General features: G+C 42.0%; 1 protein-coding gene across 1 annotated transcript; it reads right to left on the minus strand.

Moving 5' to 3' along the window:
- Positions 1 to 1,414: 1,414 nt before the first annotated feature.
- On the minus strand, positions 1,415 to 2,058 carry LOC6527372. Its single transcript, XM_002088428.2, has one exon. It carries the CDS (start codon positions 2,020 to 2,022, stop codon positions 1,477 to 1,479), a length of 546 nt encoding a protein of 181 aa, XP_002088464.1. The 5' UTR covers positions 2,023 to 2,058; the 3' UTR covers positions 1,415 to 1,476.
- Positions 2,059 to 22,803: the final 20,745 nt, after the last annotated feature.

Below are 22,803 nucleotides of genomic sequence, written 5' to 3' on the forward strand. Positions count from 1 at the left end.
GGCGGCTGAAGGAGCTCTAATCAGAGAAATGCTGTTGAAATAAGTGTTCACACCTACAGCAGAAGCCAGAAATGCAGGAGCATTAGCTCTGCACTGAGAGAAACTTGTTGCGAGAACTCAGAGCAACTATTAAAAGACATAGTACAACATAAGAAGGGTATGGAATGTAAAGTACTTTTAGCTTCTGTACTTAAGGATACAAATAAGAGATATTAAGATGGTTTCTAAGATCGAAGTATCTAACTTCTATATTCGTGTTTTTTTAAGTGCTGGTAACAACTGTTCGGTAGTCCAGCTTTTTGGGGACTCCAACTTTTGACCGAAAGAGGTGGCAAAGTTTCGGTGGGGTTCGCTGGCTGGGCAAATATTTTGCAGGCCAGCCACGTGACCTGTTTAGTTTTTAGCAGGGAGTTGGTCTATTTCGGTTTAGCTCCAAGTTTTCCACTGGGTGTGGGGGCTCTCTTTGTTGGTGGAGTGCCAGCGGTCAATGGGCCAACATTAGCACCACTTAACCCGCAGCCCGGTGCAGTGTTTTCAATGTGAAAAAGTGCCTTGGGAAAGTTTTCGTGCATAAATCATGAAATTAATTAATTTTGACACACATTCCCCCTTCCCGCTTTCTTATGGAGTAGCGCCATAAGCAACTTTGCCATCAAAGTATTTTATTCCTGCGCTTTTTTTATGCCAGCACTCCTCTTTGCCAGAAATTAAAAGTAGAATTGAGAAGTGAAACATTAACACCAACAACAACAACTAAACGGGGAAAAACTTGCCTTGCCACGCAAACTTTTCCAACGTGTAGCGGGGGGTGGTGGGGCGAAAGGAATCAAGTTGGAAATATGTGCAAAATTCATTCAGTATTCGAAATATTCCCAACTTGCTATAAGTTTCGTATGTTTCGCCTTTTTTTCGTTCCTTCCAATTTTCGCAGTTTTTGTTGCTGCCAAAAATAAAACTTGCGCCGTGAGTTTAATTTTATTCATGCTGCTAAGTGAGTGTTGAGTGAGTTTTCTGGGGGAAAAAAAAAGTAGAGAAAGGTAGGCAAAGTTTGCGCCCAAAATGTTTCACTATTTAATTGCATAATTTGAGAGCGCTCTGAGATTACACCTGCCGGAAAAATAAGTTTTCGCGGACGATGGATAGAAGTGTGTATACATTAAGGAAGTGTATTCACACAATACGAAAGAAAATATAATTAAATATGAATGAGATGGTCAACTCAGTGGGCTATCATCCTTTATACAACTGCGTAAAAATTTGGGACAAGGGTCAAAAGATCTTAGAGGTGCTGACATACATATGTAGAGGAAATTATCGTAAGTTTATTTATATTTCCAGAATAAGAAGTAATATATATTTTGACTTTTTATATGCCAGAATTTCAGTTTACAAAAGTCAAATTAATAACCATATGTTTATGCTGCAACATTATTCTTTATTTAATTCATGGAAAGCAAAATTACGGATATATAAGAATCAAAACAAGTCGAGGACATGGCCCCACAATATATCCTTGTCTTTATCCGTGTCCTTATCCTCCTTACCCAACTCGTCCAGCTTCTTTTTAAGCTTTCGCAGCTGCTTTTCATCGCTAAAGATAGCGTTGAATACGCGAACAGTGAAGTTATCGTAGATGCCAAGCCTCTTAAGGATTCTCAGAATTCTTCTTTCGAACATGGTGTATGTCATATCCTGTCGCAACACTGGTCCATCCTCGGAAACTGTTCCATTCAGGGCAGGTGGCTCTCCGGTTGAACCCAAGGTATCGTCAGTCTGCTGGAGAAGATTGAGCTCATTGTATGCCATAATTTTTTCGTCGAGTTGATAAATCGGTAGATCGGCAGCTTCTTGAAGTCGTTTGTAGTGTTCAGAAAAATCGGCAGGTGTGGCTTCTTTAAGGCGCTCTTTCAAGCGAGAAGTGACGACATCGTTTAGCTTTTTTAGTGGTGCCAAGGATATGTTATCCTGGCTTTGAATCCCTTGGGACAATACCAAAATCGTGGCCAAAACAATGATTGCCATGACTACTCTCAAGCAACTGCTTGGAAAATTTGTGGATATGTTGCCTTATAAAGCTAGTTTGTGGTACTGATAATCATGAATTATGTCCAACTGACAGCTCGTATAATACGGAATGAGTGTGGGCAAGGTGAAAGATGAGTGATTTGTCGAGGTCACAGCATAATTGCATTTTATGGGTTGCGTTGGTACGTTGCACATTTACGACCTGCCAAGAATTTAGTGTTGTGCTTCTTTGTTATCAGTCAACCCATTTAATAATACAACTTAACTCAAAGGTTATGTCGTACGTTAGATGGAATTGTTTCGATTGTCTAGTGGTAAATGGTAAGTTGTGCATAACAAAAGAAATCATTACTTTCTTTGATTTGCTCTCTAAAAGCATAGAATAATATTAAGGAAATCCTTAATAAATAACTTATATTTCTAAAATATCATGGCACGTTTTTATCAACGCTTCTAAAACTCCATTTAATACCTCTCAATGGTTTCTTCTCAGGCAATTAAACAAATGCAGCCAAGTCTCTTACTGCTGGGGAATTGTAAAGCAAACAAGGGGAGGAGTGCTGCAGCTGGGGTATGCGAATGAAATGCAAAAACATTAAGCCCGGCCCAGAACTCGGCCCAGAGCAGAGCCAACTTCGCATGCAAAGAAGAGCGGCAACTGTGACAATGTAAGCAACTGCGGAAGAACTGCTGGCAGGGAAAACGGGTGGTGGGGGGGTCTGCATTTGTGGGTGGTGCTGGGGGGTACTGGGCTCGGGGTGGTGGTGAAATGGTAAAAGTGCATACAAAAGTGGCCAGTATGGGGGAACAAAGGAAACAAAACGACGCCGTCAGCTGCAACGCAAAACTGCAGCTAACCGAAAATGGTAATGGCCTTCGATGGGTGGCGCAAAGGGGGATAGAGTTTGAAGTGGGCAGAGAAGGGGGAGAAGGGGGAAGTTTCAATGTTGCAGCTTAATGCGAAAATCTTGTTGCACGCCGCCTGCAGCAAACGATTCAGCCTCCAGACCATGGCGAAAAGTCTATTGTTTCACAATCATAATTCTCCTGTAAGCTCTCGGTTGAAGGGTTTTACAGGGGAGGGGGGGAATCGGTGTGGAGCTGGGAAATATTCCCGGTTGCAGGAAATGAACATCATTAATTTTGCCATTCTGCATTTGCATTGGAAATGGCATTTCAATATACGCTTCGCTTTCAAGATTGCCAAAACCATTTTCCGCTCAGCCAAATAGCCTTTATTCCAGCTACAAAAGCGCCCCATCTCGCTCACTCCGATTATCGCCCATCCCGCTCGCTCTCTCTGTCGTCGGCGGCTTGGAAAAACTTTCAACTGCTGTGCGCGATTGCCGCGACGTGACTTAATTTCCACCACCGGCAGGCATACGGCTAAATATTTGTTCTATTCGCAGGGGGAGGGGATTTTGGGCAGAGGTTAGTTAGACAGCTACACTGCAACAAAATGTGGGGCAGCAGGCAGGCACTCACTTTACTTTTACTTTCTGTCATTCCAAAGTCATCAAACTGGCTGCTTGATTAGTAGTACCAATTATATAACATGGCAAAGTATCATAACATATCTGAGTTGTTTCAGCTACTAAAGAACTTAAACTATTTTTAATCGAAAGTTGATATACTATATGAGAATTTATTTTTCTGCTTTTAAAAATGTTTTTTTTTTTATTAATTCCTCTTTAATTTTAAAGTTATTATCTGATGATTCTCCCTTTGCAAGAGGTAAGTAACTATGTGTTATTTATATAATTTATATATTAATTTATTGCAGTTACCAAATACAGATATTGAGATAGCCACTAGTTTCTGCCAGTGCGTGTTTCCCTTTGAGCATTTATCAATATATGGACATGTCCTGATAACTCTGTCGATGGGAATTGCGGCACGTAGCGCTCGACACTCAAGTGTCCAAGTTACCAAGTGTTGAAAAAGCCGTGCATAAAAACTAACACGTACGCACCGAACCGATCCGAACTGAACCGAACTAAGCTCCAACTGCGGGTCATGCATACACCCGATGGCTAGCTGGGCGACTAAGCCAGTCCAAATCAGATGTATACTACAAATATATAAGTATATATGTATATATATGTAGTAAGAGAAAGTCCGGCAGTGGGCTGAAGAGCGGAAATCAAAGCTAAGCACTTTCAATTGGATTTATGCGTTTGCGATGTGCCCAAAGATGCGAAACGGAATCGGAGTCGGAATCGCGTGCCCAGCTGGCTAATGTCTCAATTTCCCTGGTTATGGGTCTCCATAATCCCCCCTCCTCCCTTATACCATAGACTTTCTTATTAATCAGCACAAAAAGTTTGCCGCACCAACTTGCAGTTCTGCCGATAAGCAAATAGCCCAAAAACTGTTTACACAACGCATACATGGCCAATTATCCTTATCCCTATCCCTGTTTCAGTGCCCATGTGTGCGTGCTAGAATTTGTGTTTGAGCGCCTTTGGTTATTAAGTTTTATGATCAGTTTGTGTTTTGCGTTGAAACGATTTATTTAGCTAGGCGGAATTAATTGGAATTTTACGTGTTGATTTCCTCTGCACTTTCACAAGTGGAAATGCGCTGGCAGGCGGGGAAAACCCACGAGGCCAGGCAGGAAAATCTCCTCTACGCTCAGTTTGTCTAATCGATTATAAATTGTAGTGAATGGAAAACGGGGGGACTTGGGGAAAATGTAAACATTTCACAAAGGACCTTCTTCCATCTGCTTCGTTTCTCAAACATCTGATGAGAGTCTAGAAGGATTTCTTTAAATTACAAGAGCATCTGCTTCTTAACTCAGCGAAAAGTATCTGCAGATATATGTCTATCTATATCAATGAAAGGTAATATGAGCTTACAGTACAGTGATTATTATACTAGAAAGTGGTTTAAGATTGCGAGCTAAGCGGTATTCATTTTGATTTATTTTGAACTTTATAATTTGGCTAGAAAATACCTTCCTCTATGAAGCATATACAGTTGTAATTCTTAATCGTAGTATTATGCTATTTGGGCTTTAACCCTTTTGCAATGACTAGGACTTCTTAGGCGATGAGTGCAGCTTCCACGGTATTTAGGAGTATTGTCCATTCACTTTTAACAAGTCTGTAGTAGTGCACCATTTCGGGGGGGGAAACCGCAGTTAATGCCAGCAACAAAAGCGACCCAAAACCAAATCGCTTAGCAAACAATGCGAAGGTCCTTCGTCCTCGTCCTTAACTCCGCCGCAAGTCGAAAAATGGCCGTTACGACCACACATTATATGCGATTCAGCAGCTGGGCAGTCCGAAATGCTTTATGCGATTATTTGCTGAAATGTTGCGAGCGGGTTTCGTTATTTGTTTGCCTTGGGCAGTTTCCTTGTGGGATTCCTCTACTTTTTGGGATTGGATTAGGGCGGTGGCACTCACAAATATTCCTGTGGCCGGCAACAAAAAAGATTCTGTGGCATATTTCATGTTTGCTCCAGGAGCTTTCCTTGGGTCTACGGATCAAAATCGCTCAAGTGTTAAAATTTCCAGGCCCAAGATTTGCATGACAAGCGGGGTAAAAGTGGCTGTAGTGCCTGCCACATATACCTTTATTGAAAACATAATACGCCTTTCGCATGCACGGTTTCCATTTCATTGCTCTCGGTCCCATTCGATTCCGTCCTCTTCGATTTCATTCGGTTTTTTCGGGTATTTTTTCGTATGGCGCGTGACAAAACTCAACTTATGTCGGCTTTGAAATTTACTTTGCCGGGCTAATCCGGGCGATGTACTAGTCCTGCCAGCGAGAGGTTCTACTCAGAGAATTGAGGAAGCAGGACCCAAAGGAGTGGATCCAAAGCCGACTGTCCAGTGCGTTTTTTTCACCGCTCCTACGTTCGAGTGGCTGTCACAAACGGTTCTCGCCAAGAGCCATCGCAAATGGTCAGCACCATGGGGTCAGCGATGGGAGTCGGCCATGTCAATGGCCATGAAATGGCAGGATGGCCAGGAAGGGCGGATTACCGAGCGGCTCAATCAGAACCGGAGCCCAGCACTCGGGTCACAGCGGCATCGAAGGGCACTCAGCAAAGTCGTTGGCTTCAATCCCGTAGGAATATTTAGATTAAATTTCCCAGCTACAGATATTAAACGAATTTATTGCACGGGTATAAGCAAGGTATACATTTTATTATAAACTATACCATTAAGAGGGCTTGCAAACCAATTTACTATAAGTAAAATAAAATAGGTATTTCGTCAACTTATGAACACCTATGATAAAGATTTTTCAAAGAAACCATTAAAGTTTCTTTCGTAGGCTAGACCTTTACCTTGAGCCCATTTTTATAAAAACATTCACATTAACCCTCGAGTGTCCCCTGGTAATCCTTTTACGTCCTGTGCCCCAAGTAAACAATCTGCGCACTTCATTTGGCCAACAAAAAAAATAACACTGGACACACAATTTACAAGCTGAAAATCTCTGACAGCTTACAAAGACATTTGGTAAAAAAAATTAAGGGCGCACAACTTAATCGAAAACTTTTTTCTTGGAAAACTCTTTGGAGGGTTTGTCATTCCTGTTTTGGTTTTTTTTCGAGCTTAAACTTCTGTCCGAGCAATGAAATTAATGCAAAAAGTTGGCTGCTTGTTGCGGTGGCCGAAAAAAGCGAAAACCTTTTCGAATTTCTAATGAGGAAAACAACTTTTTTCGGCCAGGTGAGAAGCTGAGGAAATTTGATTTGAGTTGAGGGCCAGCCAAGTAAAAGTTTTTAAATAAAAATTAAAAATTGTCAACGCGTTAAATTAGGGTCTGCAATCCGCGGCGCTTGGGCAGCGTGAGGGTTAAAGGTTTAAATTGAAATTGAATTGGGTGTCTGAGACTGACAGTTGAGGGAGATATTTTGCCAGCAACATATTGGAGATTTTCCCTTGAAAGGAAAACTTGCAGCCACCCATCCTGTAAAACTGAAGGGTTCGGCATTTTTTGCCTTTCTACCTTCTTTGCCCGCCCCCGGGATTCATAATCTCCCCGGTAATCTTTTAATCCAGTCGAGTGAATTTCGTACTCGATTGTGCAACAAAGTTGCCAAAGGCTGTCCAAGGAAGCGGGCCGGAGTTAACTTTCGACAGCAGCTAAACATGTGAGCGAACTTCCACAGCCCCCCCGCAGTTTTCCCTTTCCCCGCACTTGCCATTACATTAAACTCACACAACTTTGATGTCATCTTTGTGCTTAGGCCCCACAAACAAAGTTTCCATGGTCTCTCTAAAAAAACTTTTTTAATAGTAATGGACTTTACTTCTCTGCCACTCAGAGCACCGGCCTTTTTTCACCAGCACAGCAGCAGTGCGATTGCTCTTTTTTGTGCGCAGTGTAAGCCGAGCGAGCGAAGCGAGTTTGCAACCAGGTAAAATGTGACTCCACAGCTTCAAAAAGTTATTTCCGCCACAAATGAACACGAGATGCATTTTTTTAGCGTCTCCCATCGATACGAGTGTGATGAAAGTGGTCCAGGGTTCGGCTCCTATGTCCTGGGCTCTGCGTCCTGCCTCCTGTCTCCTCGATCCTGTGTCCTGTGTCCTGGTTCCTATTTCCCCAGCACTTAGCTCACGGCCAGACTGTCTGTCTGACTGAGCTCCTTTTTCATGTTACCTGGCTGGCTGGCATAAGCCGCTTAGCTTTTGAGCAACTTTGAGCATGTAAATGGCAGACAAATTCTGGTATTTTTGCCATTCGGCTGGGATATTTATTAAATATGATCTGACGGCCCACACACGTTTGACATTGGTGCAAATGATTTTTTATAAACTCTTTGGACAGCGGGCATTAAGGAAAATTAAGTCGATTTTAATTGCAGATCTTCCGGATTTCATTTTATTACTCATGCGCCCAGTGCATTTGTTTTTTAACAAGCATTCATACATTTTTTAACTTGCCTATGTCTGCAAATAATGAATTACTTTTTTGGATATTCAATATGAATAAATTATTCAAATTAATTGTAAGGTCGCTTTACTTTTATGTTATATGTCACAGTCTAAATGAAGATGATTTCTATTGTGTTGGAAGAAACCTGTAAAACAAAGTGCATATCACCTTTAGGTTTTGAAAAATTCGAAAAAAAACAAGAGAGAACGCTGTAGTCGAGTTTCTCGACTATCTGATACCCGTTATTCATGAATCGACAAACTTGCGCTGCTTCTATGTCTCTGGAGTCTGTATGCTTAATCTCAACTTTCTAGCTTTTGTAGTTCCTGAGATCTCGACGTTCATACGGACAGACAGACGGACAGACGGGCGGACAGACGGACAGACGGACATGGCCAGATCGACTCGGCTATTGATCCTGATCATATATTTATATTTATTTATATTATATTATATTATTTATATGGTCGGAAACGCTTCCTTCTGCCTGTTACATACTTTTCAACGAATCTAGTATACCCTTTTACTCTACGAGTAACGGGTATAACTACACAAACGAAACCGCAATGATAGCTGTGTGGATTTAGAACTAGTGATAAATATAGCTCATACGCAGTGCGCAGAAAAGCATGTTTATCAATTATCACAGCTTAAAGTCAGCCAGTTGGAAAAGATTCTGAAAGAAATAAACTAAAAGTGGACCGAGTCTCAATTCTTGGCAAGTTCTCCAGGGTTACAGGGGACATAAACTAAGCTCTAATGCGCCAGCTAAGGATACAAATTACGAAACAATGACGTCAACGTGCCTGTCAACAACTTTGGCCAGACAATAGTTGTGCTTGGGGCAGACAGTCCCGGAAAATGGAAAACGGGAGTGGGGCAGGATCGAGGGGAGGAACGAGGAGTCGGAAGGAAAAGGGAGACGAAGGTTAGGCGACAGGTGCAACGGACATTTCTGTCGCATACATACAAATCACGTGCGAGATTATGCCGAGTCCGGTTTGGACTAAGCACTAAGAACCTGTGCCAAAGGACGCAGGACGAAGCTGTACGGTTTCTATTGGTGGTTACAGCACGTACGGAAAATCAACAGAGGCAGCGCCACCTGGCGACGACAGCGTGACTCACGATCGGCTGTATATTTAGGTATATCCCATTGTATTAAACCATACAATTATAGTTACCATTGTCTAATGATGCATGACTATTGATAGCCCTAACCCCACAGCAAGTAATTAAAATTCTTGTTAATATTCCCCAACCATTTCGCAACACATCTCCATTCAGACTATGAAACACACAAAACTATCTCAAACTATCTTCACTCCTCGCCGTCGGTTTCAAGTTCAAATGGAACAATGCCAAAATAATGCTTTCACTCCGATGCAGCTGAACTGAGGTGATAGGTCATGGGAATGGGATTGGGATTGGGATTGGGCATGGACATGGGCATGTGCATTGGTTGTGAATGCGAACGCCTCAAGTAGATTTAAATGAGCTCAACATGCATTTAAATGCAGCCTGATTTGATTACGAAACAGGGGCTCCAACTGGAAGGGAGCTATGTGGGGATGGCCAACTGCTTCTTTCTGATATTATGGCTGTGCATACAGCCTGTCATAGCCATCACACAATGGCGCATTGTGGCTTCGGCTGGCTGCCTGGGAGGCCAACAACAATGCAAAACGCTGCGAAAACAACAGTCAAAGGTGGGAAAATTAATATTTGCCCTGGAAAACAAGAACCACAGGAGGAGGAGGAGGTGGAGGAGGAGTGGGGCAGGTGTGCTGGAAACTGCTACACCTGGAAACGCATTGTCTGCCCCAGCAAGTAAGTGTGCAGTAATTAATTTCCTTGGCGGGCACAGCGATGTTCAGAGCTTAAGATTAAGACATTGAAGTTCCACAAGCGAAGATCCTATAAATGCTTTCACACTAAAACTAATTATTAATGATCACTAGAGATTAAGATATTTGTATGATCAAAAAAAAAGGTAACTTAATATTATTTATATAAATAGAAGAATTATACAATTCTTAATTCATATTAACCTTAGAAAACCACTTCGCAAGGCTCCCAATCAAGCAAAGAAGTAAATGAAATAAGGCGAACCAGCGAGGCGAGCCGAACTTAAGAAGTTCAAGTGCTTGGCAGTTCTGAAACGAACTCCTTGGCCCCGAGGATAACCAGGATATCCACCGCCCCGTTCCGCCCCGCCCCCCGCACTCTGTCACTTTGCTGGTTTCGGATCAAATGCATCACGCGGCTCAGTTTGGGGTTTCTGTTCAGCGTTCAGTTGGGTATGATTGCGATAAAGTGATGGTGAGATGGTGGGATGCTGGTGAGCTGGGATGTTGGGATGTTGAGATGCTGGATTTCGGGTGCAGGAGTGGCTGAACTGCTGCCAGCTGTTGAAGGAGCAGCTATTGTTGTTGCTGAGGAGTGGGTGACTGTGGATGAGGATGTGGTTGTGGATGTGGATGCGGTGCTGCCCTGCGGTGGCTCATTGTTCGACTGCAGCGCGAAGGATACGCATGTTGGTGGCAAGTCGGGATTGGATTGGATTTGGTAATGGGTGGGGCCACTGGTGAAGGCAACTTAAAGTGAGCTGACTGAAGTGCCGGCGGGTGGGGATTTGGGTTGCTAAGCTATAAGATTCAGCATGCCAGTGCCTTTGACTTTGACTGCACTTGGCTAGGAGCTTCGAATATGTCTAAAACCATCGGCCACATGATACTAACGGAAAATGCATTTTCGAGAACTTTCCATTAATTAATTTAATGAACTTTTGCCCGGGCTGCCAGTCCGCCAGTCAGTCAAGCCAAGTCAAGTGCATTAAAGCCTTTTGGACAGCTGCATTTCCAAGCGGTTGGACAGCTTTTGCAATACAACAAAACTCAGTATGTGGGCTAAATAAAATAGTTATTCATAGAGTTAAATATAATTAATTAAATTACCTGCAGCTTGAATTGAATGAAAAATACCATGCTGAGAACAAAAGCCTGGGATTTATGTACATTGATGTTCACAGCAATTTTTAACAAGCCAGTTCAATTTTATTTCCAGCAAATAATTTATTCAAAACTATAAAGTGTGGAATTTTATTTAAATAGGCCAGGTAACTATTAAGTATCTATAAAAGGTATGAGTTACCAAATAATGATGGTTAAATTATATAAGCTGAACTAAAAATATTATATTTCTTTAATTATACAGTATTACCAAATTCATCGAATTAAGTTGAATATCTGAGAGTTAGAAATCAGGTTCTTTTTACATTGTATCATTTAATATGCTTTGAATACGCAATTTAACTTAATATAATAAGCAAGCCGTTTCATTACCTTTATGGTTTTTATGCACAATGGCTAACCATTAAATCCACGCCATCTGGAATCGCTCGCCATTTCCTCTGCACAAAATGGCCTCTGCGACTGGGAAAATCTTTCATTATTTCGTTAGAAGCATCCAGTTTCACCTTCGTGCTCATAACGTACTCGCACAATTAAATTCGAATCGGGAAAGCTTTCAGCTTTCAGCTGCACTCTGGGCCACAAATTATGGCCATCCTCCCCCAGCGCTTCATGCCAATCATTTTGGCCCATTCAATGGCAGAACAAATGGCCAAAAGCGGCTGCCAAATGTCGGCCTACAAAACACATATAGAGATGGATATACAAAGGGAAGACATTCGGCCGGAATTTAACTGCTGTGCAGTCGCGCATGAAGATCCGCTGGCAATCCCCCCGCTTGCACTCTCCTCTGTCAATTATGGTCTATGGACATTAAATGTCATTACGCAGCAACAATCAAAAAGAGCGACAGAAGCCGCAGCTGGGGAAAACAAGGGGAAAACCAGGGAAATGAGGGGAAACCCGGGGAGAAAAGGGCGAGCAAGGAAAACCGGGGAGACAGAGAAACAAGCAAAGCATGAAATTAAAATGCGCCTAAGATGTATTCTCAACTGTCATGATGCTGATGATGCCAGGCGTTGTCCTGCCAAAGGAGTTGCTCCTGCATCCCGTCGTTCTGCTTATAATTTCATTTTTCACACCCAACTCTCATTGACAAAGTGTGAAGGATGCAGGCCAAAGGCGAGGATACTTCTTGGCTCCTTGCCTTTGCCTTTGCATACTCTGGCCAACAAGGAGAGGCTAAGATATGCCAAATTGGGCTTACACAATGCCTGGATAGCCAAACAGAAAATATACAATTCTAAAAAAATAATATAACTACAACTATTATAACTATTACAACTATTATATATGAAGTCCAAAACTGTTGAAAATCCAAACGCTTTTTCTAACATCTTCTTTTTGTTTGCGTAACGTTTTCCTTAAATATACTTTTCTATAAGGGTACCTCCGCTTCTACACATTATTGTTATAATTTCGTATCTCAGCTCTTGAATTTTTGTGGGAGCCTTGCCAAAGCGATAATAATAATAAAATAAAAAGATGAAAGTGCCAGCGGCAGCTGAGAATCAGCCGGTAGGAGCAAGGACAATGCTTGGCAGCCTTATTAAATTTATATTTAAATTTCTCGTACTGCGGTTGAAACTGTGTACTGCGTGAGGGCAGGCTGTTGAAATTTAATTAGTTTCAAAAACAAAAATTGAATTCTCGCCTCATTTGAAATGCAAAACCGAAAGAGAGGAGTCAATTAAATGAATGTCAAAGAACAACTGCGAGCATTCGCAATGTGTCTCCGCCCGGCTGTCTCCGTTCCCTCTCCCCTGTGTTTTCGGGTCCTGCCTCAACAATTCCTTTGACACACACTGGAATTCCCCAGAAGGAGGAGCCTGGCCACCGTGTCCTGTCACTGCTGCTGTTGTTGTTGTCTTTATGGCAGTCGCCTCCTGTGGCCGCGCCCTCCGCTATTGTAGCCATGGAAATGAATATTAATGCCACCAGGATTCTGGCAGTCGATGCCGAGCATCGAGAATCGAGGCCGGGGACTGGGAACTGAGGACAGGACACCAAAGTCCTTTGCCCACAAGGGCTCAGTGCGCACTTTGCACAGCATTAATATTTATCAGCCCGAATTCGGAGTTGCTGTTGATACGCCCATAACTCCCCCCTCTACACCTCTGTCCGTCCACTGGTAGGACAACATATTTTGCATACCCTTTGTCCTTTGCCCATAGTATTTCAATAAGCGAATGAATGCGAATCAAGAAAAATGTCTGTGGTATCCGCAATTGCAGCGCATGAATGCATAACTAAATTATAAAAATACAAACAGTCAGGTGCTTTCGCCATTCGAAATTCTTGGTCCAATTGATTGTTATTAATTCGAATTTTATTAATAGGCTTCGGTTTCAATTAATTTGCTCAACGAAATATGAATTATTTTATTTGTAGAGCTTTATTTTCATTGAGCTACTTTCATTTAGATGCTTTCACGTTTTAACTGCACTTTAAATAGAAAATTTGAGTATTTAAAATAAAAGGAAAAATTTGAATGCACTTCGATGGCAGTTTTGCCAGGTCAAGCGAGCAATCTGTATAGTCCCGGGGCTCTGGACATCAGCGGCTATCATTGCCCGACACTCGCTGCACTGGCCCCTCACCCCCCGTCGCTCGAGGACACTCTCTTTATATGGGCCCATTATCAAGGGTAATGAAATTTACTTGTACACGAAATAAAATTATATCATTAACACCTGAAGCGTGCAGAGTCACACATGTGTCCGCATATATGCATACATATATATCGATGGGGGCATCGGTGGGCGTGCATTTATTCCACCCACTGTGCACATGTTTACACTGTCTGTCTTTCCGTATCGCTTAAAACACTCAGAAAAAATGGCTGAAAGTGGGGGCAGTGCGGAATGTCTCGATTGTTCCTCGAATAATGCAATTTGTTAACATTGGCTATGCCGTGTTAATCAGCCCCGCAGCGTCGGGGTTAAAGCAATTTCACTCCGCTTTTCCCACTCGTTGAAATTGCACTTTAAAATTGAACTTGGTCTGCGATTGGATGTACGAGTATTCCTGTGGCTCGTCGCACGTCGGATTGGTGGCCGGAAAGCCCCCAAGTGCAGGAACTTAATTAATTAGCTGCCTAAACTTCGTTGTGAAGTTTTTGGCCACAATCTGATTTCTTTTGAGATTTCTGCACTGAACCAAGCCAACAGATGGCATGGCAAGACCATGCAAACCAACCTGGACCTGGCCACAAGGATCATGGCCTGTAGTTGCACCATCGATGATGCGAAGGGCTTACGGGTGAGCTGAAATATATGAAAGTGGGCAATACTTAAAATTCCACATATATAACAAACTTTATTAAATAAATTCTTGGAACATTTAACAATAACTACTATAAACAGTAATTGTATACACGAAAGTTTAGTATGTTATGCACAAACACTTTGTCATTCTTTGCTTTACTGTAAGAGAAAGTTCCTCACACAACTTCGATTCTTAATACATCTAATTAGAATGTCCAGGGTATCTCGCAGTCGACTCCACTTAACGGTCTTCCCTTGTCCACTTGTTACTGTTTTTCTTTGGGATTTTCGGCTCGGTTTTTGCCTGTTAAGTGCAGGACCTGAGCCGGACGGAGCTTTTGTGTTTTAGTTTCCAGCTGCAAGCCGGACACGAATGCGGCCCAGTGAATGGCCAAAGAGGAAAGTCGGAAAAGGCGGAAAAGTTGGTGGGGTGGGGGGCTGGAAAGTAGGGATTGGTAGGGCCACAGCTGAGCCCTGACCGCAATCGCATTGTGGCATTGTCCACATCGATGTTGTCGCCCTTTATTTTTGTTACCGGTTCGGGTTTTCCCAGGCTTAATGGCCTGCAAAGAGCAAGGAGCCGAAGAAAAGGGGGAGCTTCAATTGATTTTTACTTTTGTTTTGCGATTTCCGACAGCTGAAGGCGACTCCTCGAAAAACTCCGACTGGAATCGCAACACTCAGCACACAAATCCGCAGTAAATGAAAACCAAAGCTCGAAAACTTTTCACGGAACTTGTCATCGTTTCTCGTTGCGCTTCCCTTCCGTTAGCCGAAATTAAATTTTAGTTATTAAATCATCAATTCAATCAGACAATTAGGAAAGTTGTCAGCTGCAAAGTTTGCCAGCCACACAAACTTGCTGACATATGTGAAAAGCCAGGGCCCTTCACGCCCTTCCCCCATTTTCCGAGTGACAAAAACTTTGCCGAAGAACATTTAAGGAAAATATTCCTTAGTTAAAAACTCAATTTGTTTTTCGAGAAAACTCAATTTGCGGCTTTTGAAGTAAACTGCAAATTTTCAACGGAATTAGAGTCGGTGTTTTTTTGTTTTTGTTGGCTGTTGGGGACAAAAGCTGGTTGCTGCGGTCACTCTGCAGTCGACTTTTGGTCTCTCGATTGATTTCAATTTCATTAACGCCTCGACTTCCACCGTTCCCAACCTCGACAAACTGTCTGTTTGTTTGGCTGACAGCTGTTGCCAATTTCTGCTTTTGCCTGACTTCACGACCCTCCAAGATTGGCAGATGACGTCGAAAAAGAAGGACATGGGGTGGTCTTAAAGACAAGGCCATTAAAAATCTTGTAGGTTTTAAAGAGCAGCTTTTAATTTAAACCTACATAGTTTATTGGTGGCCTTTAAAAAAAAAACTGAGATAAATATTTTTAAATATTTGCTATTTTATAACTTCACTCTAAATTCAAGTTCTTATATTCCGAAGCCATTCGTCCACCTCTTGTTTCACCGCATTTGTGCAATTGATGGAAATTGCCTTTGAGCAACTAATGAAAATGTCAGAAATTTCTAGTCCATTTCCCTGCCCACGGTGGCCAAAAGGAAAGCTAAAATGCTAAAATGCTAAAATGGTAAAATGCCTGGGTCCAGGCTCGACCTGGGCATGATTTTCAATTTGTGATCTTAATCAGCAGGTGTCCTCTATGGCTTTCTCTTTCACTTATTGCCCCACCTGCAGCTCCTGTGGTTGCCTATCAACGGCACCGTCATTGTCGTCAGCATCGTCATAGCTTTTTATTATTTTCATTCGGGCTTGACTGCCTACTAATAGTGGATGTTGCTCTTGCTGTCGATGTTGCCTTTGTTGAAAGGTTGCTATGCATTAACTTTTGTCATTCGGACCATCCTTCCAATTCCTCCCTTTATTCTCCGCCGGCCAGCGAACAATGCAATGTGAATTGGCAGGACAGCTTCCACTTTTACGGCGTTTATGCGGCAGTCATATAATGAAAAGCCTGATAAAAGCGTTGTGCATGAGGCACCATTTCATGAATTTAACGAAAATACCTAATAGTGAATACTTAAGAAGGACGAAAGCTTTCTCGTAGCTGCTAAACAAAAAAGTATTTATATCATTCAATCATAGTAGGGAACTCATAGTTCTCAACGCAGTCATAGGACTTGGACAGGAGTCAATACGAATTCATAAATTCCCTGCCATAAACGTAGTATTTCATCAAGATAGGCCGCTGTGGTCCACTGGTCCGGCCAGAATCGAAGAATCAGTACAGACTCCAGAGTCCAGGATCCAGAGTCTAGACCAACTTGAGAGCTCCTGCCAGTCCCGCTGCTTTTTGGCCTGCTGCTGTGCCCATTTAATTAAATTACACCAAATTGTTTGGGCCGTCCTTTGCTCGCAAAAAATTATATGGGGTGAAATGTGTAGAAAATGATAAAAGCATGTTACATCGAAAACATTTTTAAAGTCGGGTGAAGTCCTGGCAATTACTATTTTTTGCTCTGTTACACTTTCACAGTTTTAAGCACATACTCGTAATTGTAAAACAAATTTACCTTTAAACCAAGTCTATTTTGATACACTTAATTGGGTTTTAAATATTGCCAAATTGATTTAAGTGTTAGTGAACAACTTAAGACCAATAACCATTTCTAAGTTTTTTAAAAACTTTCGATAGCACATATTTGCTAAATTAAAGTTTGGAAAATGTCAGTTTGCAGTTAAATTTCTACACAAATTGAAAATCTAATTTGAAACAGCTGCTACGCACATCAACCTCTTGTTTGACAATTCAATGCGTGGCTGATTTCCATACGAGTGCCTGTGCGAGTTGTGCGTGTGTTGCTATATGTTATTAAAATACAATTGACGTTTGTGTTATGAAAACTTGAATGCGGCACATGTTCAAGTATTCTATATGAAATATTTTGCCAAGCCAAGCAAATTGTTTGAAAACAGAAGCGAAATCAAATCGCAAATAACGCAAAGAACTCATTTTTGGAGTTTTTCCTTCCCCCAACCGGAAAACTTTTACATTTTCAACTAGTGTTGACGAAATGCTAGCGAAATTATTATGCATTCCGCAAAAGTAATAATATAAATAAATATATATGAATGGAAGTTAAACTATTGAAGCTAAGATTTAAAATAGCGAAATAAAAGTCATAAATCGAAATTTAAATAAGTTTGTCTGCCTCATGCGGCCTATTCTCATATTTATTTTTGGCACACAAAGCTAAGCTCATCCTAAAAATTTGGCATCTCTGCAGCACCACTTGAAATTTACATTTTGCCTTGCCTACTTTTTGGGGCACGCAATTCAAAGTCATAAAATATAAGTTTGCACTGCGTAAATTGTGGGCGGGCTGGTCACAGCTGCCTAAATGTATTTTAATTTGTTTGCCTCGACTGCCGACTGCCGACTGTGTGCAGCAGTTAAATGGCAAATACATGAAGCTCAAGTTTTTAATTTTTCGGGGAGGGAAAACTTTTCCGAATCCCCCCAAATGATTAATCGCTGGAGCGAAAATACAGCCGGCAGCTGGCTCTCCTTCGCCGGAGAACTGGAGCAGCACTGGACAAGCCGGCAAGAGTTGACAATCCAAGTTGGGTAGTTGGGTTAGGTAACTGCGGCGCTCATATTGATCAATCACTGTCACCTGGCTGAAGAAGTGAAGGACATGGGTGAGGGGAAAATCTATAAACAATATGATAACCATTTGGCAATAAACTCGAATGTGATGTGTCTGCCGTTGTCTCTGCAGCACTTTGAGTGATTTGATATGGCATCTATATCGGCGATGGATATATACGCGGACATCACCCCGCGGCTCCTCTTTGATTGTAACAAATTTCCAATCTAAGCGAATGCGGAAGAACGGAATCGCAGTGACGGATGCGTTGAATGTGGAGTGGCAAGTGGAAAAACTGGAAAACTGTCGGAGTTTGCCACCCAATTTTCCGCCTCCCCGGTCTGCGGAGCGCCAAAAAGTGTCACTTTTTATGAGCGATCATTTGTATTTCCCCCTTTTGCTAGTTGTATTTGCTTGTTTGTCGTTTGTCAATACACTTTTTGCCCTCCTCCTCCGGTTTTCCGCATTTTCCTTGCGCTTTCCTTGTAGCTTCCATTGTAACTTTATGCTCTTGACAAATTCGAGTTTAAGTGGATTACTTTCCACTGTTGCATGTTGTTCGAGGAGCCATTCTGATTCCACATCTTCGTCCTTCAGCTGATGACTCATTAATTGTCCGAACGGAGCGTTCTCTGCGCAATTAATTTTCATTTTCATTTGCATTTTACGATGGCGAGTGTTGGTCATAAATTCAGCTAAGATTCGCGAGTTGTGAAAAATTCCAACTCGTGCTCAGTATTTGTGCCGAAGGTCACTTTTGGCTAATGGGTTAAATCTTAAACGATTGCTAGGTAATTAATTTCGGTAGTGTGGAAGCAAATATTCAAATAATTGTCATTATTGGCTTGTACAATACCAAATTATTAATTTATGATAATCCCTGTTAGATGAAGGATTTTGTATATATATATATATTATTTATCAAGAATATAAATCTGCTGCCGTGAGTTCAAATACCTATTTTATTTAAACATGTATTTAAGACTAATATTATTTACTCTTAGTCATCAATTGATTTTTCAAGTACCTCCTTATAGAGAACATTTTAGGTAAATCGCATGATTACACCCGCCAATATCGCCAAAATCTGCAACCACTTGGCAATTCCGTTTGAAAGAAAACCCTTTTCGCATTCTCAAAGTCCTCCCATGTGCACAATTAGTGCCCCATCGAAACCCATTTTCGACCATCCTGCGACACGTGCGTAAGTTTTCAATTTCGCTTTCATTTGGCTCTATGTTATTTGTGCCACACGAAAACGAATCGCCACTCGGCATCGAATACACTCGAGCACACGACCAGAAAAGGAGGAGGACTCATAAAAGATGTAGGCCTCGCTGCCATTACGAAATGCAATTTGCAGAAACTTTTGATTTCGCCGGCAAGGCAAGCAGCAGGTCGGGTCAAAGGACCAAACCTTTTATTGGTCTCATTAAACGAAAATGTTTGCGAGCTTTGAGTTCCGAGAAGGCAGTCCTGTCCCTTTCGATTCCCAGGGAATCGGGGGGAACCGCCCCCAGTCCGACCCCGCCCACATTTATTTTCGAGTCAGTCCACGTTTTGCGAAAGGTGAGCGGCGTTGATTTTGAAAAGTTTCTGCGGCCCACCTCGAGGAGCAAAGTACTCCAAAGATTTGAATGCTCTCCAAGGCTGACATTTTTCGCTGAAGTGGACGTGATTCGATTTGGATTCGCTTTGGTTGCCATGCCCGCCCCGCCCCCTCAGGAAAAACCCGACTTTGGGGCGGAGAAACTTTGCAATTAAGCTGGCAATGAAGCGCAAACAGGCAAGCCGGAAAATGGAATCGAGAACCCAAACTGGAAATCATATTAAATTTCCACAAATTATTTGTAATTTGTTTAGTTCGGTTAGGAGAGAGAGATCGAGAGCGTATCTCATCCCCTGCATACTCTGCATATTCATATTCATAGGAATATTGAATTTTCCCAAATTATTTGCTTGGTTAGTTTTGTGGCTTCCACAAAATTGTTTGCCAGCTCACAGAGGCGCAGCAGCAGGGGGGCATCTTCTTCATTATCTTGCGAGCACAATGGCTGCAAACCGGACCCGCTCTGTCATATTCGGAAAACTCTTTGAGTCGAGTCGTAATTGAAATGTGTGATAGCGCACACAATAGACATTAGTTCCCCAACACACAAAGGAGCTGCAGAATGGAAGTATTGCATTTCTGAAGAGTGTGTTCTGGGAATATAATTGGAAAACTACGAAAAACGGAGAAATATGTTCCAAAGGGTACGAGGGTTTTTTAAAGGAACAAATCAGAACTACAAATTTTGTGTTTCTTTATAATTACTATTAAATTATTTAGTTTTACGTCTACTTTGAATCAGACATAATATCCAAGTTTACAGAGTAATGCAATTCGTTTTGAAATCAACTAAATTTGGTCCTTCTATTCACGAGAGATATCCTTGACTTATGTGCGGTGCTCACTTACCATCAAATGCAATTTCGATTCCAAGGCAGAAGTTTCTACCGCCAGCAGCAAATCGTACAAAAATCGATTGTCACTATACCCTGTACTCTTAGAGTAAAGAGGTATACTAGATTCATTAAAAAGTTTGTGCCCCTGTCGAGATCTCTGGAATTATAAGAGCTAACTCTATGAAGCTACAGGCTTAATTGTTGATATCTGACTAAAAGAAGTTTATTTAATGTTATTAAAGTTCATTGGAGAGCATTCAAATTTTGGTAGCTTTGCTGCTCGCATGAGTTGTCCTTTTTTGGGACATGTTCAACGCTTTCTGAGCGATTAGGTGCCACATCGAGGGCGAGGAAAATTCTGCTGGCATGTGTATCAATAAGAACACGATAATGATGACTAAGTCGCAAAATCCAATAATGAAAATTAATTTCACACACGCACACAAACACACACACACACACGCAAAGGGAGTGTAAGCCACAGGCCCTGCAGCAATTTATGCCAATTTGGCAGAGGGAGCGATGCAGAAGGATGTGTAGACAGTCACTTCCATGCCTGAAATATTTTTGACACCTGCAGAATTCCTATTGACAGCTGTGCAGAGGGGCGGCGATGGGCGTGTGGGAGAGTGGGCGTGGTCTTTGGAAAATTCACGTTTGAATTTGAAGCGTTTCGGGTTCGGGATTTAGGTACCCAAGAAGGGGTTTTCCAGGAGTTTTTCCACGCCGCGTGTGTGGGCGGGCATACGTGAATATTTTTGACAGTTATTTTAATGAAATTATGCAAGCACACTTTCACACATTCAACCACTCAAAGAGTGACGAAAGGCAAAAGGCAAGGGTGGCTGTTCGCCTGCAGCTGATTCGTGAGCTGGGGGAGTGGGTTATTCACTCCACATGTGGGTTAATCATATGCATTTCGAGGTTTTTTAGGCGACCAACGCTCTGCCACGCAGCATTTTGGTTATTTAATTAGCGCCCCACAAGAGCTCCTAGCTGGAATGGCTGGCACACTCAATTAAAGCTCACGTGTCCGCAAACATTTTGTGTGCGGGGTCCAAAACTTTGTTAAAGTTAAGGTAGTGCCAGATAATAATGTAAATGGGCAACGAGTTCATTAAACAGTAGTACATAGCATACATGATTTAACTTACATGATTTAACTATTCATAAACCATTTTTTTATTTAACAAACATAAATAGATATTTAATACATATTTGTAGGTTTGCTTACAGATTCAGGTTGTTTGCAAGCTAACTAAAATTGTTAGTTTGTTAAACATCAACTCTCGAACAACTCATACTCATTCAAATTCGGCAAGCTCCATAGGCTGTCTGAATTGAAGCGAAATCGGGTAACAGTTTTGCTGGCACCATGTAATCGAAATTGTATTTTTCAAGAGCTCGCCCCACTTCCAATTCGGGATTCTTTTGGATGCCGTGTACCCTCTGTGATTACGCCATGTCATCTCTAGTGTGCCAGCGACTTTTGTGAAATTCCCTGAGTGGCTGTGCTGCCCACGAAAATTGTCGCACTGCCGGAGAAATTATCCCCGGGGGTTGGCGAAGGTGAGCACGTGTTGAGTTCGCAAAGGAACACGGGAAAGAAGGAAAAGTACAAAGTTTTATTTGATACGTTTTTGATTTGCGTTGTCAGACAATGTCAATGTCTATCCCAGGATCTGTCGCCAGCTCCTGCTGAAAACAATGACAAGTCCTGCAGGAGCTGGGAAATCTGCTGATGCGGGAGATACGAAAGCAGATTGGTGACAAAGGGGAAGGAAGGGCACTGGGACAGACAAATGCGCCACAGTCTCAAGTGCATCATGACACGTGAGTTTTTTGCTGAACATTTCGGTTGAGTTTTTGGTAATTTGATTTCCACACCGAGATTTTCCCGAGGGCAGGCGAGGAAATGGGTGGAAGTTAAAGTTAACGCTACATTTGATGCCAATGGCAAAACAAATGCGACAACGTGTGAGGAATTCTCAAGTTGCCATCCGCATTTCACCTTCGTTGGAGAGCGTATTATTCTGCATATTTGATATTCTGGGCTAATAGAAAGAAAATTGCTTCGACTTTCCCTAAGCCAGATAATTGGTTTGGGCAATTGTAATTTGTTTACGTCGCTTTTGAGGGGTGAATAACATTCGTGGGGGCTTGTCTTTTAGTTTCAAGGTAGAACCGATTTATAAAATTGTAAATTGAACAACCGGTATTTTAATTTGTTGTTTCTTACATCACTTTTAATTAACATGGCCCGCTTTTGAAATAACTGCCTCGTTAGTTTTGCTCTGTATCCTTGATATATTTCTTTGTGCAATTCATACTGGCAACTTTGCCGCCCTGCGAGCTTTAACTTTATTTTTTGAAAAACATCGCACGTATTTGTCGTTTCCATTACAGTTGTGCTGATTTTGATTTGCTGCCCTTATGTCGGGCTGCCTGATGTTTGCCACCCACACCGCCACTGTCAGTCAATCTCAAATTCACTCAATCAGTCAGCCCAGGCAGTTTCAGTTAGTCGTTGCGTCAACACGTTGCCAACTGGCAGGAGGGGCGGCAAACACCTGCCACGC

Source organism: Drosophila yakuba, chromosome 2L (genome assembly GCF_016746365.2).
Source record: "Drosophila yakuba strain Tai18E2 chromosome 2L, Prin_Dyak_Tai18E2_2.1, whole genome shotgun sequence".
NCBI classification, from domain to species: Eukaryota; Metazoa; Arthropoda; class Insecta; order Diptera; family Drosophilidae; genus Drosophila; species Drosophila yakuba.

Excerpts from the sequence above, each read along its gene's own strand:
- LOC6527372 (XM_002088428.2), bottom strand. The coding sequence starts at position 2,022 with ATGGCAATCATTGTTTTGGCCACGATTTTGGTATTGTCCCAAGGGATT.